The sequence below is a fragment of the Berghia stephanieae genome, chromosome 4 (genome assembly GCF_034508935.2).
Source record: "Berghia stephanieae isolate SIO BIC M18660-M18661 chromosome 4, UCSD_Bste_1.3, whole genome shotgun sequence".
NCBI lineage: Eukaryota > Metazoa > Mollusca > Gastropoda > Nudibranchia > Aeolidiidae > Berghia > Berghia stephanieae.
The window spans coordinates 85,559,661-85,581,248 of NC_088363.1; the positions used below are offsets into that span (position 1 = coordinate 85,559,661).

A 21,588-nucleotide genomic window follows, 5' to 3' on the forward strand; every position below is an offset into this window, starting at 1 on the left:
CCTGACTTCGTCCAAAACATACAAGTTCTTCCAGGAATGAATGATCATGACATTGTAAGATTTGAAATTAAATCTAAATTACAAATCAGACGAAAACCATCGAGAAAAGTATTTGTATACTCAAAAGAAAACATGAATGAATGACATTAAAGACAGATTTGAAGCTTTTGAAAACCCAGCAAATTCAAATGATATAAATAAAATTTGGGAAAGTTTCCAGACAACCATCATGGAATCAGTCAATAAGCACATCTCGAGCAAAATCTTAAGTAGAAAACACTTGCCTTGGATGACACGAAATATCAAGTGTCAAGAATAACCATTACCCAAAAAGGGATAACCACACAGCTTCTGTGTCTTAATCCTTCCAAAGCAAGTGGCCAAGATCTAATACCCACCAGGATCCTCAAAGAATGCGCAAAAGAAATAGCTCCCTATTTATGCATTATTTTCCAACAGCCACTCGACACAGGCCGTATGCCCAAAGACTGGAAGCATGCACTAGTCACTGCCCCAAAAAAAAAAAAAAGGAAACGAGATAGTGCCTCGAACTATAGACCAGTGTCGCCGACGCCTGTCACATGTCAAGTACTCGAGCACATTGTTTTTCATTCCGAAAACATAGATCTTGTGAAAGCCAGTTCGTAAACACTATAGAAGAAAAAGGAAAGGCATCAGAGAGCAGAAAACAAATAGACCTACTTGCTTTAGACTTTTCGGAGGCATTTGATACTGTGCCACATAGACGACTCATTAGAAAACTCGAACACCCTGAAATTAAAAACATCGACACAAAGTCTCCTGAAAAGACAATTGATGAAGAAAACGCCCAAAAAACAGAAGGAACAAAAACTACTGTCTTGGCTTGAAGGCTGGCTCTGTGACAGGACTCAGGAAGTAGTCCTGGATGGACATAGAAGTGAGAAATACAACGTTTTAGCAGGGGTATCTCAAGGAACTGTCATTGGACCGCTCTTCTTTCTAACATTCATTAACGACTTAGGAAAAAACATAACAACTCTTACAAGCTCAAATTGTTCGCCGATGACGGCCTCTCATTTCGAGTCATTGAAACCCAGAACGACGCAGAGGTATTACAGAATTATCTTGATTCACTTCTATCATGGGCACAAACCTGGCAGATGAAATTCCACCCTGGGAAATGCTTTGTAATTTCAATAACAAACAAAAAACAAGCAAACAAAAAACAAACAAACCCAGCAAATTAATTATGACTATCAAATAAGCGGTCAGTTATTAAAACACATGGACACAATACCCCACTTGGGAATCCAACTAAACAAATCACTGAAATGGGACCAACATATTGATAATATTGTGGCAAAAGCAAATCGAACTCTCGGCTTCCTGAGGCGGAACCTGTATACAATATTTCACAATACAACACTGTATATTCACAAGAAATTATCATGGCAGTAAGTTCACAATTCCAATGCAGCGCGGACAGCGTAGCTCAGCGGTATGGTCTTTGCTTCGTACTTGAAAGGTGCCGAGTTCGATTACCCGCTGCGCTGTGTGGCCTTGAGCAAGTCATCTCGCCCTAGCTCACTTTGAGGCGCTGCACTGCGGCTGATGTCTGTGTTATTCCAGTCTTCCCTCGGAATAGACCCTAGAGACAAATTTCCCCTATGGGATGAATAAAGGGAATTTTATTTATTTATTTTTTTAATACACAGAATCAACACATTTAAAAACATTTTATTCCCCAAAACCGCCAAGGAATGGAACACTCTCCCACCAGAAATCCTAGGTACTAATAACAACAACAAATTTGGTCAACTATTAAACATTTATCTTTCAACCTAATAACACAAGAATGGAATGAAGAAAGTCACCACATGTGACCAGATGTGCAGTGATGGGCAATTTATTTGAAGGTAAAGACATTGAACTTGAACTTCAACTAAAGTTTTCCTGGCGAAGGACACCGTTGGGTGTACTGTTTCCATCCGAAGTCTTTCCGTTTCACATTTTCGTCAAATCTAAATCAGATCCTAAAGAATATGATGATTAATTTCTACGTTTAGGTTCATTTCAACATTAAACATTTAATCTAAGTGCTTAGCAAGTTCACGTATAAAAAAAAAAAAACGAAGCTCAAAATTACGTATCTATTCTATATCAAGTCGAAATCCTATAATATACACTCCAGAACGATTTCCTCGAACACACAGTTTCCTCGAACTCATTCGAATGCCCTGATTCCCCCCCCCCCCCCCTTATTATTCGTTATTATCATTCCTCGACTGAATTTTACCCCGAACACGGTTTCCTCGAACCAATTTCACCAAGCCAATATAAACATATTTAATTAATTAAAGGGTTTTAAAATACGCCCGGTGATTTTGACCACTCGTGATTTTGTGGCATTGACAGTTACGTATGTGTTTATTGCAGGTGTGTATTGCATGATATACAAGTAGACACATAGTATAGTATAGTTTTCCAGCGTATTAGGCGTTTTGTGCCTTTGCTGATCTTGGCATTCAGTTCATCGAGATAAAAGTCAATAAAAAGTCCTAACAGATCTTTTGACCTGTATCTATAATATATAAACTTTTTGATAAATTGAAGGCCCTAACCCTAACAGATCTTTTGACCTGTATATACGTCTAACCCTTTGATGGGATCTTAATGGGCGGTTCAACTATGCTAAACATGTAATCTGCTAAGTGGCTATCTAAGCTATTTTTGAAGGCGTTGACACTTGGAGCATTGGTCACCGTTTCAGGGAGACTGTTCCAGCGGTCGATCACACGTTGATTAAAGTAGTGTTGCCTAAGCGATGTGTTACACCTTGGTTTATGCAGCTTGTAATTATGACCTCTGGTTCCATTGTTTGCAAACACGAAAAGTTTACTCTCGACTTGATACAAACTGTGTGTAAACTTGTATGTTTCAATCATATCACCTCGTCTGTATGTCATGCTTGGAATTTCAATACGTTTCAGTCTATCCTCATATTGCTTATCTTTCAACCCAGGAATTACTTTTGTTGCTCTGCGAAGCACGCCTTCAATAAGTTTCTTATCTTTCTCAAATTGTGGTGACCATACTGAGTTGCTGAACTCGAGATGGGGTCTGACTAATGCAGTAAATAGTATTTTCATAGTTGCTGCATCTAAATAGGTAAAAGATCTTCTGATGAGTCCAAGGATTCTGTTTGCCTTATTAACTTGTGTTTCTATATGCTTTGAGAATTTTAATTTAGTATCAACATGTACTCCCAACTCTTTCTCAAGTTTTGACTTATTCAGAGCTGTTCTGTCGCTACAGTGATGCTGTCTCATATCGTAGTGAAAGATTTTGTTTTTCGTTCCAAGATGTAGCACTGTGCATTTTCCAGCGTTGAACTTTAGTTGCCAATCGTCTGCCCAGTTGACTAGATTGTCAATATCTAACTGAAGACTGTCTCTATTTTCTAGATTGTTTACCTTTCTGTATACTTTAGTATCATCGGCATACATTGAACACGAGCTAGACAAAATACTTGGTAAATCATTAATGAAGATTACGAAAAGAGTTGGACCTAAGACGCTGCCTTGTGGCACTCCACTAAGAACTTCTGTCCAATTTGACACTGTGCCTTGCACGATAACTCTCTGTTTCCTGCCTACTAGAAAATGCTTAATCCAGCTTAGAGTATTTCCTTGAACACCATGAGCTTCCAGTTTGTTTAAGAGTCTTTGATGGGGAACAGAATCAAAAGCTTTAGCAAAATCTAAGTAGATTGCGTCAACCGAAGATCCTTGGTCGAGAAACTCTGTCCAATCATTTAAAGTCTTTAGGAGGTTAGTTGAACATGACCTGCCAGAAACAAAGCCATGTTGGCATTCAGACAGTAACTTGTTGTTCTTTAGGTGAGTTATGACATAGTCTCTAATAATGCTCTCCATTATTTTGCAAACCACTGAGGTGAGGCTAACTGGTCGATAATTGCCCGGATTACTCTTGTCTCCTTTCTTGAATAACGATGTAACTTGTGCTTCTTTCCAATCGGGTGGAAGAGTTCCTGAGTCAAGTGATTTTTGGAACAGTAACGCTAATGGTTCGGAGAGTTCTTCTGACAACTGACATAATACGCGGGGGTGGAACATGTCAGGTCCTGGGGACTTGTTCATATTGAGTTTGTCTAGTTTCTTCTTTACAGTGTCTTTGTCGAATTCTATATCTGATAGTATGTTGTTTACACTTTTTCTTTCACATGTAGGTATATTAGTAAGATCCTCGTTGGTGAATACACTGCTAAAGAACTTGTTAAGAATATTGGCTTTGTCAATGTTAGATGAGGCTGTCTTATGATCATCATACAAATCCGCAATACCGTCTTTAGTCTTCGTTTTTGTTCTAGCATATGCAAAAAACTTTTTCGGGTTCACTTTAGCCATACGAGAAATAGATCTCTCATAGTCCTTTACAGCAATTCTGCATGAGCTTTTGGCTTGATTTCTGGCCCTCGTGTAATTAATATAGTCTGCACCCTCTCTAGTTTCTAAGTACTTTTTGTAAGCTTGCTTCTTTTTCTTGAGTTTTGCCAAGACTGTAGGATTGATCCACCGAGGTGAAGTTCTGTCTGAACTACTTTTAACTTTTGGTACGCTGATGTCCACTGCAGACATAACTTCAGGTTTGATAATAGTCCATGCATCGAGTACAGACAGGTTTATTATTTTTTGTGTTAGGTCTGCAGCTGAGACTAATTCAGAAAGCTGTTTGTAGTCGCCTTTATCGGAACAGTAGCGGGGTTCGTTCGAGTAACATTTCTTTGTGTAACATCTAAAGTCAAAATATAAATCCTGGTGGTGACTCTTGCCTAGTGGAGCCTCATGTCTTATTGAGTCAATCATTGAATGTTCATTTGTAAAAACCAGGTCCAAAATATTTGGGGTTTGCACATACAGCCTCTCACATACTCCATCGCCGATTCGCATAACCGACACCTCTCTGCTTATTCTTATCACTTCGCCATTGGTTCTAATTTCAATGCCACGCGACATGATTTGGAAACTATTGACTACGGCGGAAAATTACTGTTGTGATGCAGCCCCCCCCCACCCCTTCACACACACACACACACACTCACACACACACACACACACACACACACAGACAGACACATAGACCAACAGCTTGTAACAGATCATGTATAACATATCGGTAAAGTAAATAAATAACGAAGTTCCCCCTTTTTTTTAAAACCTCAAGCGGACATTTGCCTTAGGACTAAGGGTATATCCAAGGGAAGACTGGAATAACTCAGGTGTCAGCCGCATCGCAGCGCCGCAAATTGAGCTTGGGAGAAGTGGCTTGCTGAATGCCACATAAATTGTCATAAACGCGATGAACACCAGTTTCCTTTGACATCTTTTATCTGGTACTCAACAGAACCAGTACCCAGAGGGCTCAGCGGTACTCTTAAGTACCATTTCTGAATTGACCCCAAGGTGGACATAGAGTTAAAAATTAACTCTGAAATTGTTCTTTATAGGTACCTAACGTACCAGCAGAAAAATATCAGTTGGATGATTTGATGACCATAGCAACTGTTCACAGGTTACAAAGGGGTTAAACGGGGATCGTCACGTGATTGTTAAAAAAAAAAAAAATTATTTTTAGAAATCACATGATTTTAGTTTTCAATCACTGTGCTTTCGTCAGTTAGTCATTCATCAGTTCACCGTCCATCACAAAAATCATCACCATTCGCGTATGCTCTTTAATGCCAAATCATAAACACAAGTTTATTGAACGAAAATATGGGGACAACTTCAATTTCAATCATTTTGTCTGTTCTTATAATTGTCTTTAGTTGTTGCATTCTCAACGTAGTTTCAAATTGCCCGACGAAACCATGCTTACAACCGCAACAACGGTCATTCTTGCACATGGACATCAAACCAAATCCTCTTAAAGAAATATACTCTTTCAAAACATTATATTTTGAAACGCAGGTGAGTAAAGTTAGACGTCCAGTTCAGGTATTTTAATTTAAAAAATAGTAAACAAAAATGAATATATGACAGCTTCAAAAAAGAACAAAATACCAAACACGGAACTCAAAACTGGCTCAAAACCCTTCTCCAGCCAAATCAAAAAAAAAAAAAAAAAAAAAAAAAAACCCCAATAAAATACATTACTAAATTTCAAATCGACGACAGAGAAATTTGGAAGGTCCTCTCGGTAGAAGAAAAGTCGTGGAATGTAAACACAAAGAAGCGTTCATTCAATGTGTAACCAAGGAGTTCCGAATTGAGTGGAATATGAACCAATGTATCTATAAAATTTGGTTCGTCTCCCAATCATTTTTCCATCTCGCCAACGTAACATGTTAAGATCTACGTATCTAATGGCATACACAAGGTTACGATTGGAAGATAGCTTTGCACATATCTGTGGGACATTGCCAACAAATCAGATACAACTGTGGCCTGAAATTTTCACCTACCTGGCCTTCCCGGCACCAGGGCCGCTCGCTTGTGTATTGAAATTCTGCTACACAGACACTATATCTCCTCCCAAACAGATTAAAACCCTTTGATGTTTAAGCCCCCCGAGGACTCAACACCAGACTGGAATATCACTAAGCTATTGACTGTGTGGTATTTATTTCATCTATAGTTTCTTAGGTTGTATTATTTCATTCATCGTTGGAGTAGATATTGTCAAAATTAGTTCACATTCATAATCACTCCATTTCTTAAGGATCACTGTACATTCGTCATATTTCTGGATTGTTCACCGCTTTATTTGAATTATTGCAGCGGATACATTTTACACCCATTACGCACGTGACATAGAGGATATAAAACAAAGAATAGCAGTAGCACAAAACGTGTTCCATAAAATGCGACCAGTTGTGTCAAACAACAACCTAAACTTGAAGACCAGAATGAAAGTAGTAGAAACTTATGTTATAAGTACCCTTTTATACGGTTGTGAACTGTGGACGCTTGACAAAGAATGTACGAGGAGGTTAGAGGCATTTGAGATGTGGGTGTATAGCAAAATGTTGAGGGTATCATGGACAGACAGGTGTACGAACGAGGAAGTGTTGGAGAAGGTGAGAAAGAGAAGAATACTGATCGATAACATCAGAAAGAGGCAGTTACGGTTTCTGGGACATGTGTGGAGAAGAGACGGAATATAAAAGTTGGTAACATCTGGGATGATCGAAGGAAAGAGAGCTAGAGGAAGACAAAGAATGACTTATCTAAATAACCTAAGAATGACCAAATGTGACTTTAAAAGCAACACAGATTTCATGCGCACAGCAGAGGATCGTGATTTGTGGAGACAGCTGCCAAGATTGATGATGATGATGATGACATTTTACACCTATTTCTATTCTACCCACGTTTCCCCCTTTTTTATGCACCAAATTTTATGTGTTGTTTTATATTCCGCTCAATTTAGAACTCCTAAGTTACATATCGAACGCTTCCAAGATTTTTCTTCTACAGAGAGGGCCTACCAAGTTTCTCTGTTGTCGATCTGGAATTTAGGAATGTAATTATGTTTTTATTGCTTTTTTTTTTGTTGGTTGAAGAAGGGTTTTGAGCCTGAAACGTTCGTGTTTGGTATTTTGATATTTGTTGATGCTGTTTTATTCATTTGTGTTTATTACTTTTTACAATCCACAGCTTCTCGCCGCTTAATATCACTTTGATGTATATTAATTTAGGCACTTTGATTCAAAGTATAATAATTTTACATTTTCAATTCAAAACATGTTTAATTATTTGACCCAATCAGATGGACAGGCCTTGAAATAACATTTAATTTGACACCTTATTTATTTGGACAAATGTATCCATAGTTATTGTCAGTTGATATTTTTCTGTGGAAAATGTTGTCACTTTTACAGAGAGAATAGATGCTGTGTGCTTGGCTAATAAACTCACAATATTGCCATCCGGAAATATAACAGACCAACACACAAAACTCTGTGTAACCTTGAATGACTTGGAGGTGTTAAGGGGTTCAGGCCACCTAAAAGTCACACCTGCTGGGCAAGCACATGATCCTGTCTAAGAGTGAAGCACTCCAATGACAAGGACTTTACAGTGCAGAGCGGAAATATTGACATCATGCTTATTTGACATGACATCAAAGTCTGATTTTCCCCCCACTATACATGGCACCAAACGAATGAACATTTAGCTGAAAACCCAAAACTCATTAAACCTCTACTTTCGATGACTATCTGACCCCTGACTGACCTCATCGTGCTACCTGTTCGAGCACTTTTGACTGACCTTTTGACTGAATTGTGTTCAACCATCAACAAAGCACTTTTTGTCACCATCAGCACTGATTCTTAAAATCCAGTATTTTTTTTGGCAATGGGAGCAGGGATCAGGCAGTTTGGTATAACATAATCTGTGTTACTGGTGGGCCATAAGTCTATTTCTAATTGCACACTGCTTGATTTGATTGTTGATTTTGTTTTTCTTATCTAGCTTGATCACTTTGGATTTTCAAATCAAAAGACGTTTCAGCTGCGGTATCTGGTTGCTGATCAATTCTGGAATAGAAAAGATGGTCCAATATTTTTCTATACTGGGAATGAAGGGGACATTGAATTGTTCTGCAACAACACGGTGAGAAATTGATTAATGTTATTAATGAATTTAATTATAATATTTAGAAAAAATAGATTCACTTTATTAATGCTATTTAATTTATATAAATCTTTGTGACTTTCTTTTGTGCATGTTAAAAGCTTCACTAGAAACTTTGGTGCCAAACCGAATTGGAATTCATGTTCACTTCCTACCTCTTTAACTTAAGATACTTACCTGCCTTTCATCTTTAATATTTTAGAGAAGATTGGCTTTGAGAGACATTTCATATAGAAATTTTCAGTATGTGGACTTGCCTGGTCATGGTTTAAATCTTATTTGACTGATTGTCAGTCTCTCGTGATTAATGGTGTCAAATTGTACAAACATGTCTAGAAATTTAGAATGCTTCAAGGCTCACTGCTAGGTCATGTCTTCTTTTCTATCTGTATGCACCCTCCATCTTCTGTTATCGCTTAACACAATCTGTCATATCTTTTCTATGCTGATGACACCCAGATTTATAGCTCTGTAATTACTGAAGATTTTGATAGTTGAATTTCTAAAATTATAAATATAGTATTAAAATTAAGGAACAGATGGTTTAAAATAAATGAAACTCAATGATGAGACCTTCTGGATATTGTTGAGAAGGTGGGTATGTGGCATTTTATCAAAAGCTTTCTCGAAATCAAGGAGTATTGGGTCGGTTTGTCCACTTTTGTCAAGTTCTAGTGAGAAGTCATTGACTATAGAAACTAGTTGTGTTTCACATTTCTGCCTTTTCTGAAACTTTGTGGAGCATCATTCAGTAATTTATTTGACTCAAGATGATCTGTCATAGAGGAGCTGCTGGCAGCCTTTGAACAATATTGAGAGTTTTAAATATGCACTACATAACATGAAAGAACCATTCATTAAAAAAAAAATTTTTTTGCCTTTATACATATGAATGTGCACATTGACAGTAATACTCAGTCTGACGCTCAGTTGAATAGTTACTATCAGAAGGTAAAGAAGGAGGAGGAGGAGATCTGCTGAGGGTCACATGATCTAGCATGACTGTCAATGCCTGAAGCAGGCACGATTATTGGATAGCTGGATGGAATTGCAACAGTATTTGTGTGTGTACGGCTTTTTAAACAAGGATAGAGTTAATGTGTATGCTGAAATATCTATTTTTTTTCAAAGATTGTGTAACCATTTTGCCTCCCTACCCATCCAGGGCTTCATGTGGGATATTGCTCCAGAATTCAGAGCAATGCTAGTGTTTGCAGAACATCGCTATTATGGAAAGACACTGCCATTTGGACCTAAGACTTTTCAGGTTTGTCACAGTTTATTGAAAAGAAAATTATTTATATAATTTATTGCCACATTTATTATCATAGCCTTTTTTGTGTTTTGTATTCCATGTTATGACAGAGATATGGGAGTTAACTAACGTATCTACACATGCTGTGCGTACTGCTATCGTTGGTGGCTTTTGCTCTTGGAGGAGTGAAAGGCCTAAGTAGTTAAATATGTAATTAAGTACAGTGCATCCAAATCAGGTTCACATGTTTTTGATGAGATGTTGGACGTAGGAAATGAGTGACTACTTTAGGCTTTTTTCACTGATTAAAAAGACATTTTAAAATTTATTTATACCATCTTGATTATTATAATATGCGCGCATGAAGCTTAAATCCAAGGAATTCATATAGATAAAAATATAGAAGCGATATAAAATTCAATGACCAGTAACTGGTATTATTCAAGAGCTATTATGTTATTTTTTGTTGTTGTTATTATTATTATTATTATTATTATTATTATTATTATTATTATTATTATTATTATTTGTATTATTATTATCATAATTTTTATTCATACTTTGCCTGGGTGGGGTCCTTTGACCTCCAATGGTGGGCAGGAGGTCACTTGCTATGTCTTCTATCCCCTTATATCTATTTTCCTAGTTGCTGTCTGTCTTTGTTTTGGAATGGGATTGCTTGGTTTTGTCCTGGCCCTTGCCGGAGTCCTTAACTGACGAGGAAACAGTCAAATGTTCAGTAATAGTTTTGAGAGATGATATGTTTTTCCTTGTAAATCATATCTCTGTTATGTGTAGTTAGGTATTCTATTTTTGATATTTTCTGTAAACATTTGAGTGTGTTCCTCTTGGTGGGATCTTGTGCTGGTGTCTGGATGAGACTTTTAGGTGATCTCAAACTGAGTGCACTGATCGTGTGCTCTTGGAATCTACATCATTCCCTATATGAACCAATTCCCCTTTGTCTTACTTTTTCTCATGCCCTTTTAATTGTATTTCTAGAATCTTATCTCTTTCTCATTTTCTTTCTTTTTACTGAAATGATCTAAAGGTGTCACCAGTGCATAAAACCCTTAAAAACAAAACAAACAAACGACTTTGCAGAGGAGTGAAAAATCTAAATGGAATAAATGAATTGTCTACCAAGTATAATCTTGCACTATAATCGTAAATGTTGTATCCATCAGAATGTTTCCAATTTAAACTGGCTGACATCTGAACAAGCTTTGGCAGATTTTGCTGAATTGATAAGATTCATAAAGAAAACAATACCAGGGGCTCAGAACAGTCCTGTTGTCACATTTGGTGGATCTTATGGAGGAATGCTATCTGCTTGGATGAGAGTCAAATATCCAAATGAAGTCGTTGGGTAAGCTTTAATAATATCAGTTGTTGGATAAGCTTTAATAATATCAGTTGTTGGGTAAGCTTTAATAATATCAGTTGTTGGGTAAGCTTTAATAATATCAGTTGTTGGGTAAGCTTTGTGCAATATTAATCATCTGGGATTTAAAAATTGCTAACTGTCGAGAATTTTTAAATTTTAATGAAACTTATATATGTAGAAATTACCAGTTTAAAAAAAATCAATTAATGCTAAAATGAAACCAGAGCCTGTATAAAATCACTATATTTTGCGATTTTCAATTCCAGAAATTCTAAAATTGATAGGGTACCACCATTTTATCATCATCACCACCGCCAATATCCATCATTCACCATCATTCATCGTCACTATCACTATCACCTGCACCGTAATTACTGCTGCCTATCATTATCAACATTACCACCACCGCCTTTTGACACTCCTTGACACATAATATATCAACTTTGTAAATCTTGAGTAATAAGTTTTTATATTTCAACTTCTTACTCAAGACGTAAAAAGTTTGAATAAACAAAGTCACACATAAGAACTAGATTGATTTCATTTGATAATCAAAGTTAAAGTTCTACCATTTTCACACTGAGCGGTTGACCATTTCAAATGACTTTATTTACAGTTTTTGCGTCACTTTTTATGCTTTCTTAGGCCAGACTGCGTTTAAATCTCATTATTTCAGATGCTTAAATTATCCTTTTCTTTGAATTCTAGAGCTCTTGCCGCATCTGCACCAGTATGGCAGTTCCAAGGTCTGACATCTTGCAATGCATTTTACGACACAGCAAGTAGGACATGGGAAAAGGCATCTTCACAGTGTGTGAAGAACATCCACTTGTCTTACAAAACCCTCCAAGACATTGTGCAACAAGGTATAAGCACATTTTCTCTCAACACTAATGCTGTCGTATAAAATGGACAGCAAAAACAATGGACCATTCGGCATACAGTTATATAAATCTAAACTGTTTAGTTTACAAACATAAAGCTCTTATCAATCGAAAAAAGACTCAATATGGCATTAAATGGTAACTCATACTGAGTTGTAATTTTAGCCTTATCATTATTTGATGATATGTAGTCCAGGTTTATTGTGTCTGTTCATCATAAGCATTGATTTGAAAAGTTGTTATCATTGTCAAGACCATCATTTGTGTGTTGTGATGTTTGCATAGACTTGTTCATTCCTCTCAGCATCTTCCCGAGATTGAATAACTTGTGCTTCATGTAATCATGATATGTAGATTTGATTTCTCTTTATTTTTCATCTCCAAGGCACGAGCCATTTTAAAGGTCTCTTACCATTATCATTATTGTGTGGCTATATGGTCTTGTGGTATGGCATTCGGATCAGAAGGTCCTGGGTTCGAACCTCGCTCGACGCATAGTTTAGTCCTTGGAAAAGACTCTTTACTCACATTCTCTCATCCTACTCAGTTGTAAAATGAGAACCTGGCAGTTAACAGCGTTGTCTTTGTCCGAAAAAAAAAATGGTAATCTTGCGTAACAAGCTTCATGTCTCGTACTACATGTTAAGTGTTGTTGTTGGCTAGAGACCCCATGTAAAACGCTTTGAGCATGTTTAGTGGATATTGCACTATATAAAAGCTCAATAAAAAAAAATGTTTATCTCGTATCCAATCTCTTGCTCATAGTTTTCAATCACAGTCAAGTAAAGCTCAGCCTTACAAGCCCAGCTCTATATCCAGCTGGAGAACTGTTCATTTATTTCTATACATGTTTCCATCTTTGTTTGATTTGATTTGAATCATAGGACAGGTACATTCAAATTTTGGGTGCGAACAGTCATTTCTCCCCTAAATGTTGTATCAGCACACGGCCAACCTACAAGTCCAAACACTCATCAGATTAGTCTTAGCTTAATACACTCGATCTAGACTATAGGTGGTTTACATTTTTAAAATATGAGCTTGAGTTTTTATATAGTCTAATATCAACTAAACGTGCTCAAAGTGCTTTATAAAGGGTCCATGAAAAACAACAAAATGTAACATGTAGAACGAGACAAGATGCCTGTTAGGCAATATTGCAATTTTTTTCCAACAGAGACAACACTGTTAACGGCCAGGTACTCATTTTACACCCGAGTATAGTGAGAGAATGTGACTAAAGAGCCTTTCCCAGGGAAATTTGGCAAGCGAGGCTCAAACCCATGACTTTCCAATCTGAAAGTGAGTGTCGTATGACAAGAGCACATAGCCACACACCTTAGAGCCCTTTTTCTTCAACTTTATGCAACTTAAATGTGTTTTTAGTAAAGAGTAATAATAATGGTCTTATTGTAAATTCACAATTAACCACATCATTGAGTAAAAATAAGAAGGGAGCAACAAAATATTAAATATGACCTTGGGTACAAGTTTCTTTTGATGAGCATGCTGTGTTACATGGAATTGTGTCATGTGTTGAAAATTATGTGGCGCTCTTTCATATGTATATATACAAATATATCTTTTTTAAAAATAAGGTCTCAAGAATTTACTTACTCTTTTAATATTGCATGTTGTTTTTAGAGCATGATGCTACCATTTATTTATGACTTTTTAAAAATTGAGCTATTGAATGACTTTGACAAGCATTCACTTTTACAGATCTTGTCTTTTGTTTCCAGCTGCTGGATTCGACTTTATAAGTGAGACCTTTAATCTGTGCACACCATTGAAAACCAAGGAAGACCTAGCATCTTTTCGTGGGATGCTTGTAAGCATGTATGTTAATTACGCTATGGTGGATTATCCTTATCCTGCCAACTTTATTGCCAACTTACCTGGTTGGCCCATTCGTGTAAGTTATCAAGATTTAAATTGCCTTTAAACATCTCTAAGCAAATCATTACCCAATGCGTCCAGTGTGCTTTTAGATTGGAACCAAATTGGCAATCCTGAGCAAATCTCTTACTTTTGTTGTCGCCAATTTTCTAAGTTTTGCTAGATGATTATGGCTACAAACTCATATCATGCGGTTAAATTCTAATAAATGGTTGAGTTAAGCAATGAAACATTATTAAATAAATTGTTGTTTTTAAAAAAATCTAATTTGCATTTCGACTCAAAATTGTTTTAAAATTATACCTTACATTCTTCTTTGTTGATCAGTTATGATTTGTAGAACATTTGAAACACTAACTTCCCAACTGAAAAACCTGACATGATTCAAAATGTTGAAGCTTACCTGAGCCGTTTCCACAAAATAAATTAAAAAAGAGAAATGCCTGTAAAATTATAATCATCCTCAGTACATTCCATTGGAAAAAGTTTTCCTTTCTCTGATGTCTAGAGTGTTCAAAAAAAGTTTCGTATTGCGATACATGAAAATTATCTACCTTTTTTTTCACGTCTTACTTTGTTCACGTAACGATAGACATTTATCTAACATTTGATAAAACACTTGGGTAAATGAAAGTGTAAATGTTTTTGTTCTCGTTGAAAGCATTTTCACTGGGTGGGGTTTTTTGACACCCCATAATGGGCAGGGAGGCCACTTGCTATCTTTACCCCCCTGAATCACATTGCAATGCCTTAACCACTCGGCCACTTCGACATGAAGGAGAGAGAGTGGAGGACAGTGGGGCTCAGCGGTATGGTCTTTGCCTCGTACCCGAAAGATACCTAGTTCGAATATTCAACGCGTTATGTGGCCTTCAGCAGGCCACCTCTCCCTAGACAAATTTGTGCTGCTGAGCTGCGACTGACGTCTTGGTTATTCCAGTCTACCCTTGGAATAGACCTGAAGACAGATCTTTTCTTGGAGATGAATAAAGGGAACTTTATTATTTATTTACTTTATTCAATATGTTGAGTTAGATAAATTTATACATGACATGTAACAAGGGTGTGTGTTTGGGGGGGGGGGGGGGGTTATGTATCATAACATTCATTTACTGTCATAGCCAACCTTTAGCAAATCATGACACATGGTGCATGGCATTGAAATTAAAATGAAATGCGAAGTAATAAGATTAAGCATAGAGGTGTAGGTTATGCGAAACGGCTATGGAGTGTGTGAGTGCATCATACTGTATATCACAGTTAATCATCAGTGGCTGAAATCACTGGTCGCATTAAAAAAACGTTAATTAATCTATATTGAGTCTATTAATAGTCTGCGCCGAAATAAGAGGTAAAAATTAGTTTGAGGAAGGAAGGGAAGAATACCAAGAATAATAATGAAAAAAATTGGGACATCCGAATGAGTTGGAGTTGGAGGAAACCGTGTTGGAGTGTATTTTCAGGCATACAACATGGTGTAAATAATTCTAAAATACATATTCAATTTCTTCCCGTAGGTTGCCTGTAGTTTCCTGTCCAAACCTATGCAAGGCAAAGACCTACTGGTAGCTTTGTCAAAAGTGACCAATCTGTACTTCAATTACACTGGAGGTCTTAAATGTTTGGATTGGGTCAATGCATTCAGTGGAAGCCTGGGATTACAAGGTTGGGATTATCAGGTAATCATCAAGATTTTAATAATGATGATAATATTAATAATAATAATAATAATAATATTAATATCAATACTAATAATAATAATAAAAATGATAAGGAAATGGCTATGCAGGCCATCTTTGGCCAATATCGCATTTTGCCCATCTTGAACTACTATATAGGCCTCCTCTGGTTATGTTCTTCATCAACATCATCCGCCTCTTCTCCTTTCTCCTCTTCCATTTTCTCATCATCAACATAATCACAACCACCACGATCGTCACCCTAATTATCGCCATCATCATATCAACTGAATGCTACTCGATAGAACTGATATGCATATCCTCTAGTCAGTGTAAAGATATTAAGATATGCTTATGCGAAGACAGTATTTGTTTTGTATTTTTTTTTCCCAACTGTTCACATCTACATCATTTACAATTTTATGAACTACTTAATGTGTATGATTCTTTAAATATCAGTTGGAATAACAATTTGTCATACCAAAAATCATCTAACCATTGCATTTTCAGTCTTGCACTGAGATGGTTATGCCAATGTGCAGCAATGACACTGGAATGTTCAACAAAATTGTGTGGGACTTTGAATCATTCAGTGATGATTGTTACCAAATGTTAAAAGTCAGACCTCGGCAAGACTGGATCTCTCTTGAATATTGGGGAAAAGCTTTGAAGCATTCCTCAAATATTATTTTCAGGTAATAAGAAAAAATAACTTTTTTCATCGATTAAAGAAAAAAAATAATTAGAAATATATATATACATTCCAGCACAGTTTCCTTGAACTCCTCAGGACATGCAAAAAAGTTTGAGGAAACTGTGCATTACCAAAATGACTTGATGAGAGGTGGAGGGGGCGGCGTCAGAGCAGTGTGGCTCAGGGGTATGGTCTTTGCTTCATAATGGAAAGATACTTGGTTTGAAAGATACCTAATTCGAATAATCACCGCATTATGTAGGCCTTAGCAAATCAACTCTCACTAGCTCAATTTGCGGCGCTGAGCTGCAGTTAACACCTATTTTATTCCAGCCTTCCTTTGTAATAGACCCTAAGACAAGTCTCCGCTTTAGGATGAGTAAAGCGAACTTATTTACTTTATTGGTATGTTAAGGGAGATAACTTTAAACATGACATGTTACAAGGAGTTGTTGTGTGTTTGTGGGTGGGGGGAGGAATTCAGCTGAATCACAAAATTCGTTTGCCGTCGTATCCAACCATTAGCAAATCATGGTGCATGGCTTTGAAAATAGAATGAATGGCGAATTGATAAGAATAAGTAGAGTGGTGTCGGTTGTGTGAAATCCTGATAGTGTGTGGGTGTCTGCGTGTGTATCCACACACCTGCAGTGTAAATAGATACACACATACGTAACTTAAACTTAATGTCACAGTAAATCATTAGTGGTCGAAATCACTGGCCACATTAAAAAAAACAACATTTTATTAATTAATCTAATTTTACTTTTATTAATCTAATTTTTATATGTTGGCTAGGTGAAATTAGTTTGAGGAAACTGTGTTTGAGGTAAAATAGAGTTTGAGGAAGGAATGGAATGATAATAAAGCATAATGAAAGAATTTGGGATATGCGATTGAATTAGAGAAAATGTGTTTTCAAGGAAACAGTTTCTACTGAGAAACACCACTCAGGGGAGAGTATATATATATATATATATGGTGTCTCTTGATAATATCTTACAAAAATAACAGAAACTAGAGAAAAATACACTAGGGATCGAAAAATAGGAATTTTAATAATAAATTTCAGAATATTTTGATAAAGTAACTGGAATATAAAGCAGGTCTGCAATCGTCTGTCCATTTTACCATTATACAAGCATGGCAGTTTTTTGCTTCGTTTGCGACTGCAAAAAATCACTGATTTGCATTGACGCCACAAAATCTGCAATTGAATAAAATAAATTAAAAAAAAAAACCCATAAAACGATTTTTTTTTCATTTAATTTGATCGCTCGTGTAGAATGTGACAGATAATTAATCAAGAGTAGTTTCTTTTTTACTATCTCATTTTCTTACTTTTTTTTTACTGGCGCTGATATGACCTTACATTTGTTACAAGTGCCATGAAACGCTTAAAAACAAACAAATAACTTTCTCTTTCATGAACTTATTATGGGTTTATAGGAAAATTAATTGCAAATTTTTGAAAATTGATTACAAATTTTTCTGTTTTTAGCTTGCAAAATTTGGGATTTTTTTTTTTAAACCGCCATGTCAGATTATATTCCTGTTGCTTTAATAGGTCAAACCTGCTGACATGTGGGAACTGAAACCTTTTTTTAATATTAATATTATTATTATTTTTAATACAGTAATGGTGACCTTGACCCATGGTCTTCTGGGGGTGTCCTCCAAAGTTTATCGGACAGTCTGATAGCCATCATCATCCAGAGTGGAGCCCATCATCTAGACCTCAGGGCCCGGAATGAGCTAGATCCACCATCAGTCAAGAATGCTAGAGAGCAGGAGTTAAATATCATCAGAAATTGGCTACATCTAACACCATAAGTTCTCTCCCTTAAGCTTATTGAATTGTCTTTTTTTCTTTAAATATATCTCTCTCTATACCGTTTCCTTGAGGTCCTCAGGACATTGAAAAAAGTTTGAAGAAACCATGTCTTGATATAACTTGTCATGTTGAGGAAGATAACTTCATATTGCAAACAAAATCATCAGTTCCCATCTTCTTTACTATTTCATTGGCTTTTCTACCAAAAATGAGCCCATATAAAAAATAAAAATAAATAAATTTAAATATGAACATTTATTTAGCGCATTTCCACGAATACACCATGCTCAATGCGCTTTACGTTTCATTGTTATCAAAAACCCAAAACCAAAATAAATATAATCTTTTCAATCAAAATCTCATTCATCACAATCAATCTCTCATCTTGTTTAGCTGAGAAAACCCGGGAAGATACGCTAATTTCATAAATTGAGTTATGTATGCAGTGGTGTAGACCACATCGTTCTGATCATTTACCAATTTAAATATAATGGTATATCCAATGCATGCTTTTCTGTAAACCTTAAAAACAGCGCTTTATCCACTCCATCGTGTTCCATCACTGTTAGTCGCTTTATACTTGCTTCCTCACTGTGGTACATGCCTCAATAATTTTCTCTTTACTTGTGATGAAGATTGAAAAGGTAAACTTTGAAATGTTATAATCTCTACAAATCTCAACTTTAAAAAAATTCCTTTATAAACTTCATTTAAACTTTTTTCTTTTCAAAAGTGAGAACATTCGTCTTTCTCTTTCCTGAATTGGCGACAATAGTAATTGAGAAATTTAAAACTCATATCTACACAGCTGATGTACAAGTAAGTGAATGGTTGGGGTTTATGTTTTTATGTTTTTAAGGGTTTTACGGCGCTTGCAACACATTAAGGTCATATCAGCGCCAGTAAAAAGGAAGAAAATGGGATAGTAAAAAGTTCTAGAATTACAATAAAGCATCCAAGAAAAGGGGAGACAAAGGGGAATTGGTTCAAATAAGAGACAGGTGTAGATTCCAAAAGCACTCTATCAAAGTACTTAGTTTGAGATCACTAAAAGTCTCATCCAGACACAAGCACAGGTCCCCGCTGAGAGGAACACACTCAAATGTTTTACAAATCATATATAATATAAAGAAAGCATAATACAGTGCATAACAGAGAGATGATTTACAATGAAAAAAATATCATCTCCGAAAACTAACTATACATTCAACTGTTTCCCTCTCAGCCAGGGCATCTGGCCAGGACCAGGACAAAACCAAGTAATCTCATTCCAAGACAAAGACAGAAAGCATGTTGGAAAACAGATATAAGGGGATAGAAGACGCAGGATGTACCCCCCTGCCCACTATGGGAGGTCAGGAACCCCACCCAGAATGGTTGGGGTAAAACTGAACCTGGATCTTGTCATTCTAATATTAAATTGAGCTTTTATATAGTGCAATATCCACTAAACGTGATCAAAGCGCTTTACAAGGGATCCCTAGCCAACAGCATCAATTAACATGTAGAACGAGACACGACGCCTGTTACTGTTAGGCGATATTGCAATTTTTTTTCGGACAGACAACGTCGGTAACGGCCAGGTACTCATTTTACACCTGAGTACGGTGAGAGGATGAGTAAAATCTTTTCCAAGGACTCAACTATGAGGCGAGTGAGGCTCGAACCCAGGACCTTCTGATCCAAAAGCGAGTGTCATACCACAAGACTACATAGCCCCAATCTTGTTTGTGATTGGGTAGGCTTGATTGACAGCACTGAGGAATGTAATGGGTAAATCATTGGGTGAAATCACCAGACGCATAAAAAAAAGATTTTAATGATCATTTTCGTTTTTTAAAAATGTTGGCTGGGTGAAATTAGTTTGAGGAATCCATGTTTGAAGAGGTAATGGAATAATAACAAAGAGTATCAATGACAATCGCCTGCCAGAAAAGGACCATGGAGCAAATATTGCTAAAAAACTGGCTGAGCCACTACTTCAGAAGTGGTTACAACACAACACACAACTTTAAAAAATCATTCTACCTCATTTGTGACTGACTCACCATCTCAAAACAGTATTATGTTGGGGTGAGTTAGTAGATGCTTATAAAAGAATTTATAAATAGCGATAGGGTCCTCTATGAAATTATAGAGCATAAATCAAAAGATTCGTAAACAAAGAGGAAAAATGGCATTGATAATGCCCATGTTCTCACTCATATTAGTTACAAAGTCATGACAAATTTGTTATGGCTGAAATCGGCAAGTCTTTACCTGTTCAATGCTACTATGGGCATATTTCAACAATGTCACCAACAGATGGTGCTGCTGAGGTTGGAGGCCGGAAAATCAACAACCAAGGGATTCATTTCATTATTTTTCCATTTTGGCACTTAACCCAAATACGTACGTTTATAATTTTTCTCTGTTTTAAATTTCATGATCATATCTTTATTACGTTTCGAGATATTGCATTTTATAATAATTTTTTTTTTTTGGTGTGATATTCTCAAAATTGCATTTGTGCAAGAAATATGGAAATAAAATTGCTTTTTGTAAAAACTATCCAACAGATTTTTTCATTTTTTGTATGTGCACTGTCAAACATATAGGGCAAGTTTTGATGTGGACTTTAAAAAATATTTTGATTTGTCTAGAAGATACAGCTCATTTTGTAATATGACCCTCTTATTTTTCGGGACATCATTGTTTTTATTTCTTCACCTTAACTACGCCATTCACTCATATCTCATTAGTCCTCAGTGTTTCATTCGTGTTTTGTTGATAAAGGGGAAACCTGAAACATCCACAGTATCTGTCTTTGTCTAATGAATTGAAGCTAACAATTCAATACTTATCTTTATTTTTTTACACACAGAAGAGGGCATCCCACTCAAGCCATATAAATAACAGTGAGGTGATTTTGAGACAAAAAAATAGTGCAGCATTTGAAATGGCACTTAACATGTGTTAAGATCACATGATTACTCCCGTTGAATAATGGGATTGAGTTTAGTCTCCATTGGTCACAAGGGTAGGAGAGGGGTTGAGCTTTAATATAAGAAAAAACATTTATATACAAGACAATCCCTGGATAACGAAATCGTCAGTTTCAACAATCTGGGGTTTTCAAGATGGCGAAAAAAGGGGGTTTGGTGAACCCGTCAATACATGAAGTGTGATACAAGGACCAGTACCTGAGAGAAGACACGTCCCAACATTATAATGTGTATTTCCCCTGTTTACAAATAGTATACCAGTTACGCTTTCACTCTCCAATGTATTTTGTCCTTGTTTTGATCGTAAACAATGCTCGAACGCCATTTAAC

General features: G+C 36.3%; 2 protein-coding genes across 3 annotated transcripts; one reads left to right on the plus strand and one right to left on the minus strand.

The window, feature by feature from the left end:
- Positions 1 to 2,633: 2,633 nt before the first annotated feature.
- On the minus strand, positions 2,634 to 5,018 carry LOC144971876 (uncharacterized). Its single transcript, XM_078912950.1, has one exon. It carries the CDS (start codon positions 5,016 to 5,018, stop codon positions 2,634 to 2,636), a length of 2,385 nt encoding a protein of 794 aa, XP_078769076.1.
- Positions 5,019 to 5,636: 618 nt separating this feature from the next.
- LOC144971448 (lysosomal Pro-X carboxypeptidase-like) lies at positions 5,637 to 20,824 on the plus strand. Of its 2 annotated transcripts, XR_013645137.1 has the most exons (10): positions 5,637 to 5,972; positions 8,481 to 8,621; positions 9,808 to 9,909; positions 11,085 to 11,266; positions 11,993 to 12,150; positions 13,911 to 14,083; positions 15,585 to 15,746; positions 16,257 to 16,441; positions 18,078 to 19,097; positions 19,647 to 20,824. XR_013645137.1 is itself a non-coding variant. In XM_078912364.1 (9 exons), the coding sequence occupies exons 1-9, from the start codon at positions 5,778 to 5,780 to the stop codon at positions 18,271 to 18,273; spliced, it is 1,494 nt and encodes a 497-aa protein (XP_078768490.1). In that variant the 5' UTR covers positions 5,643 to 5,777; the 3' UTR covers positions 18,274 to 20,824. The 2 variants fall into 2 exon arrangements, 1 of the variants encoding a protein (XP_078768490.1); XM_078912364.1 differs by having other exon boundaries at positions 5,643 to 5,972; positions 18,078 to 20,824.
- Positions 20,825 to 21,588: the final 764 nt, after the last annotated feature.

What these genes read in the sequence shown, in the direction of transcription:
- LOC144971448 (XM_078912364.1), top strand. Translation starts at nt 5,778, where the DNA reads ATGGGGACAACTTCAATTTCAATCATTTTGTCTGTTCTTATAATTGTC. An exon ending in TTGGACCTAAGACTTTTCAG is followed by an intron (nt 9,910 to 11,084) that starts GTTTGTCACAGT and finishes TGTATCCATCAG; the next exon opens with AATGTTTCCAATTTAAACTG. An exon ending in TATCCAAATGAAGTCGTTGG is followed by an intron (nt 11,267 to 11,992) that starts GTAAGCTTTAAT and finishes TTTGAATTCTAG; the next exon opens with AGCTCTTGCCGCATCTGCAC.
- LOC144971876 (XM_078912950.1), bottom strand. Translation starts at nt 5,018, where the DNA reads ATGTCGCGTGGCATTGAAATTAGAACCAATGGCGAAGTGATAAGAATA.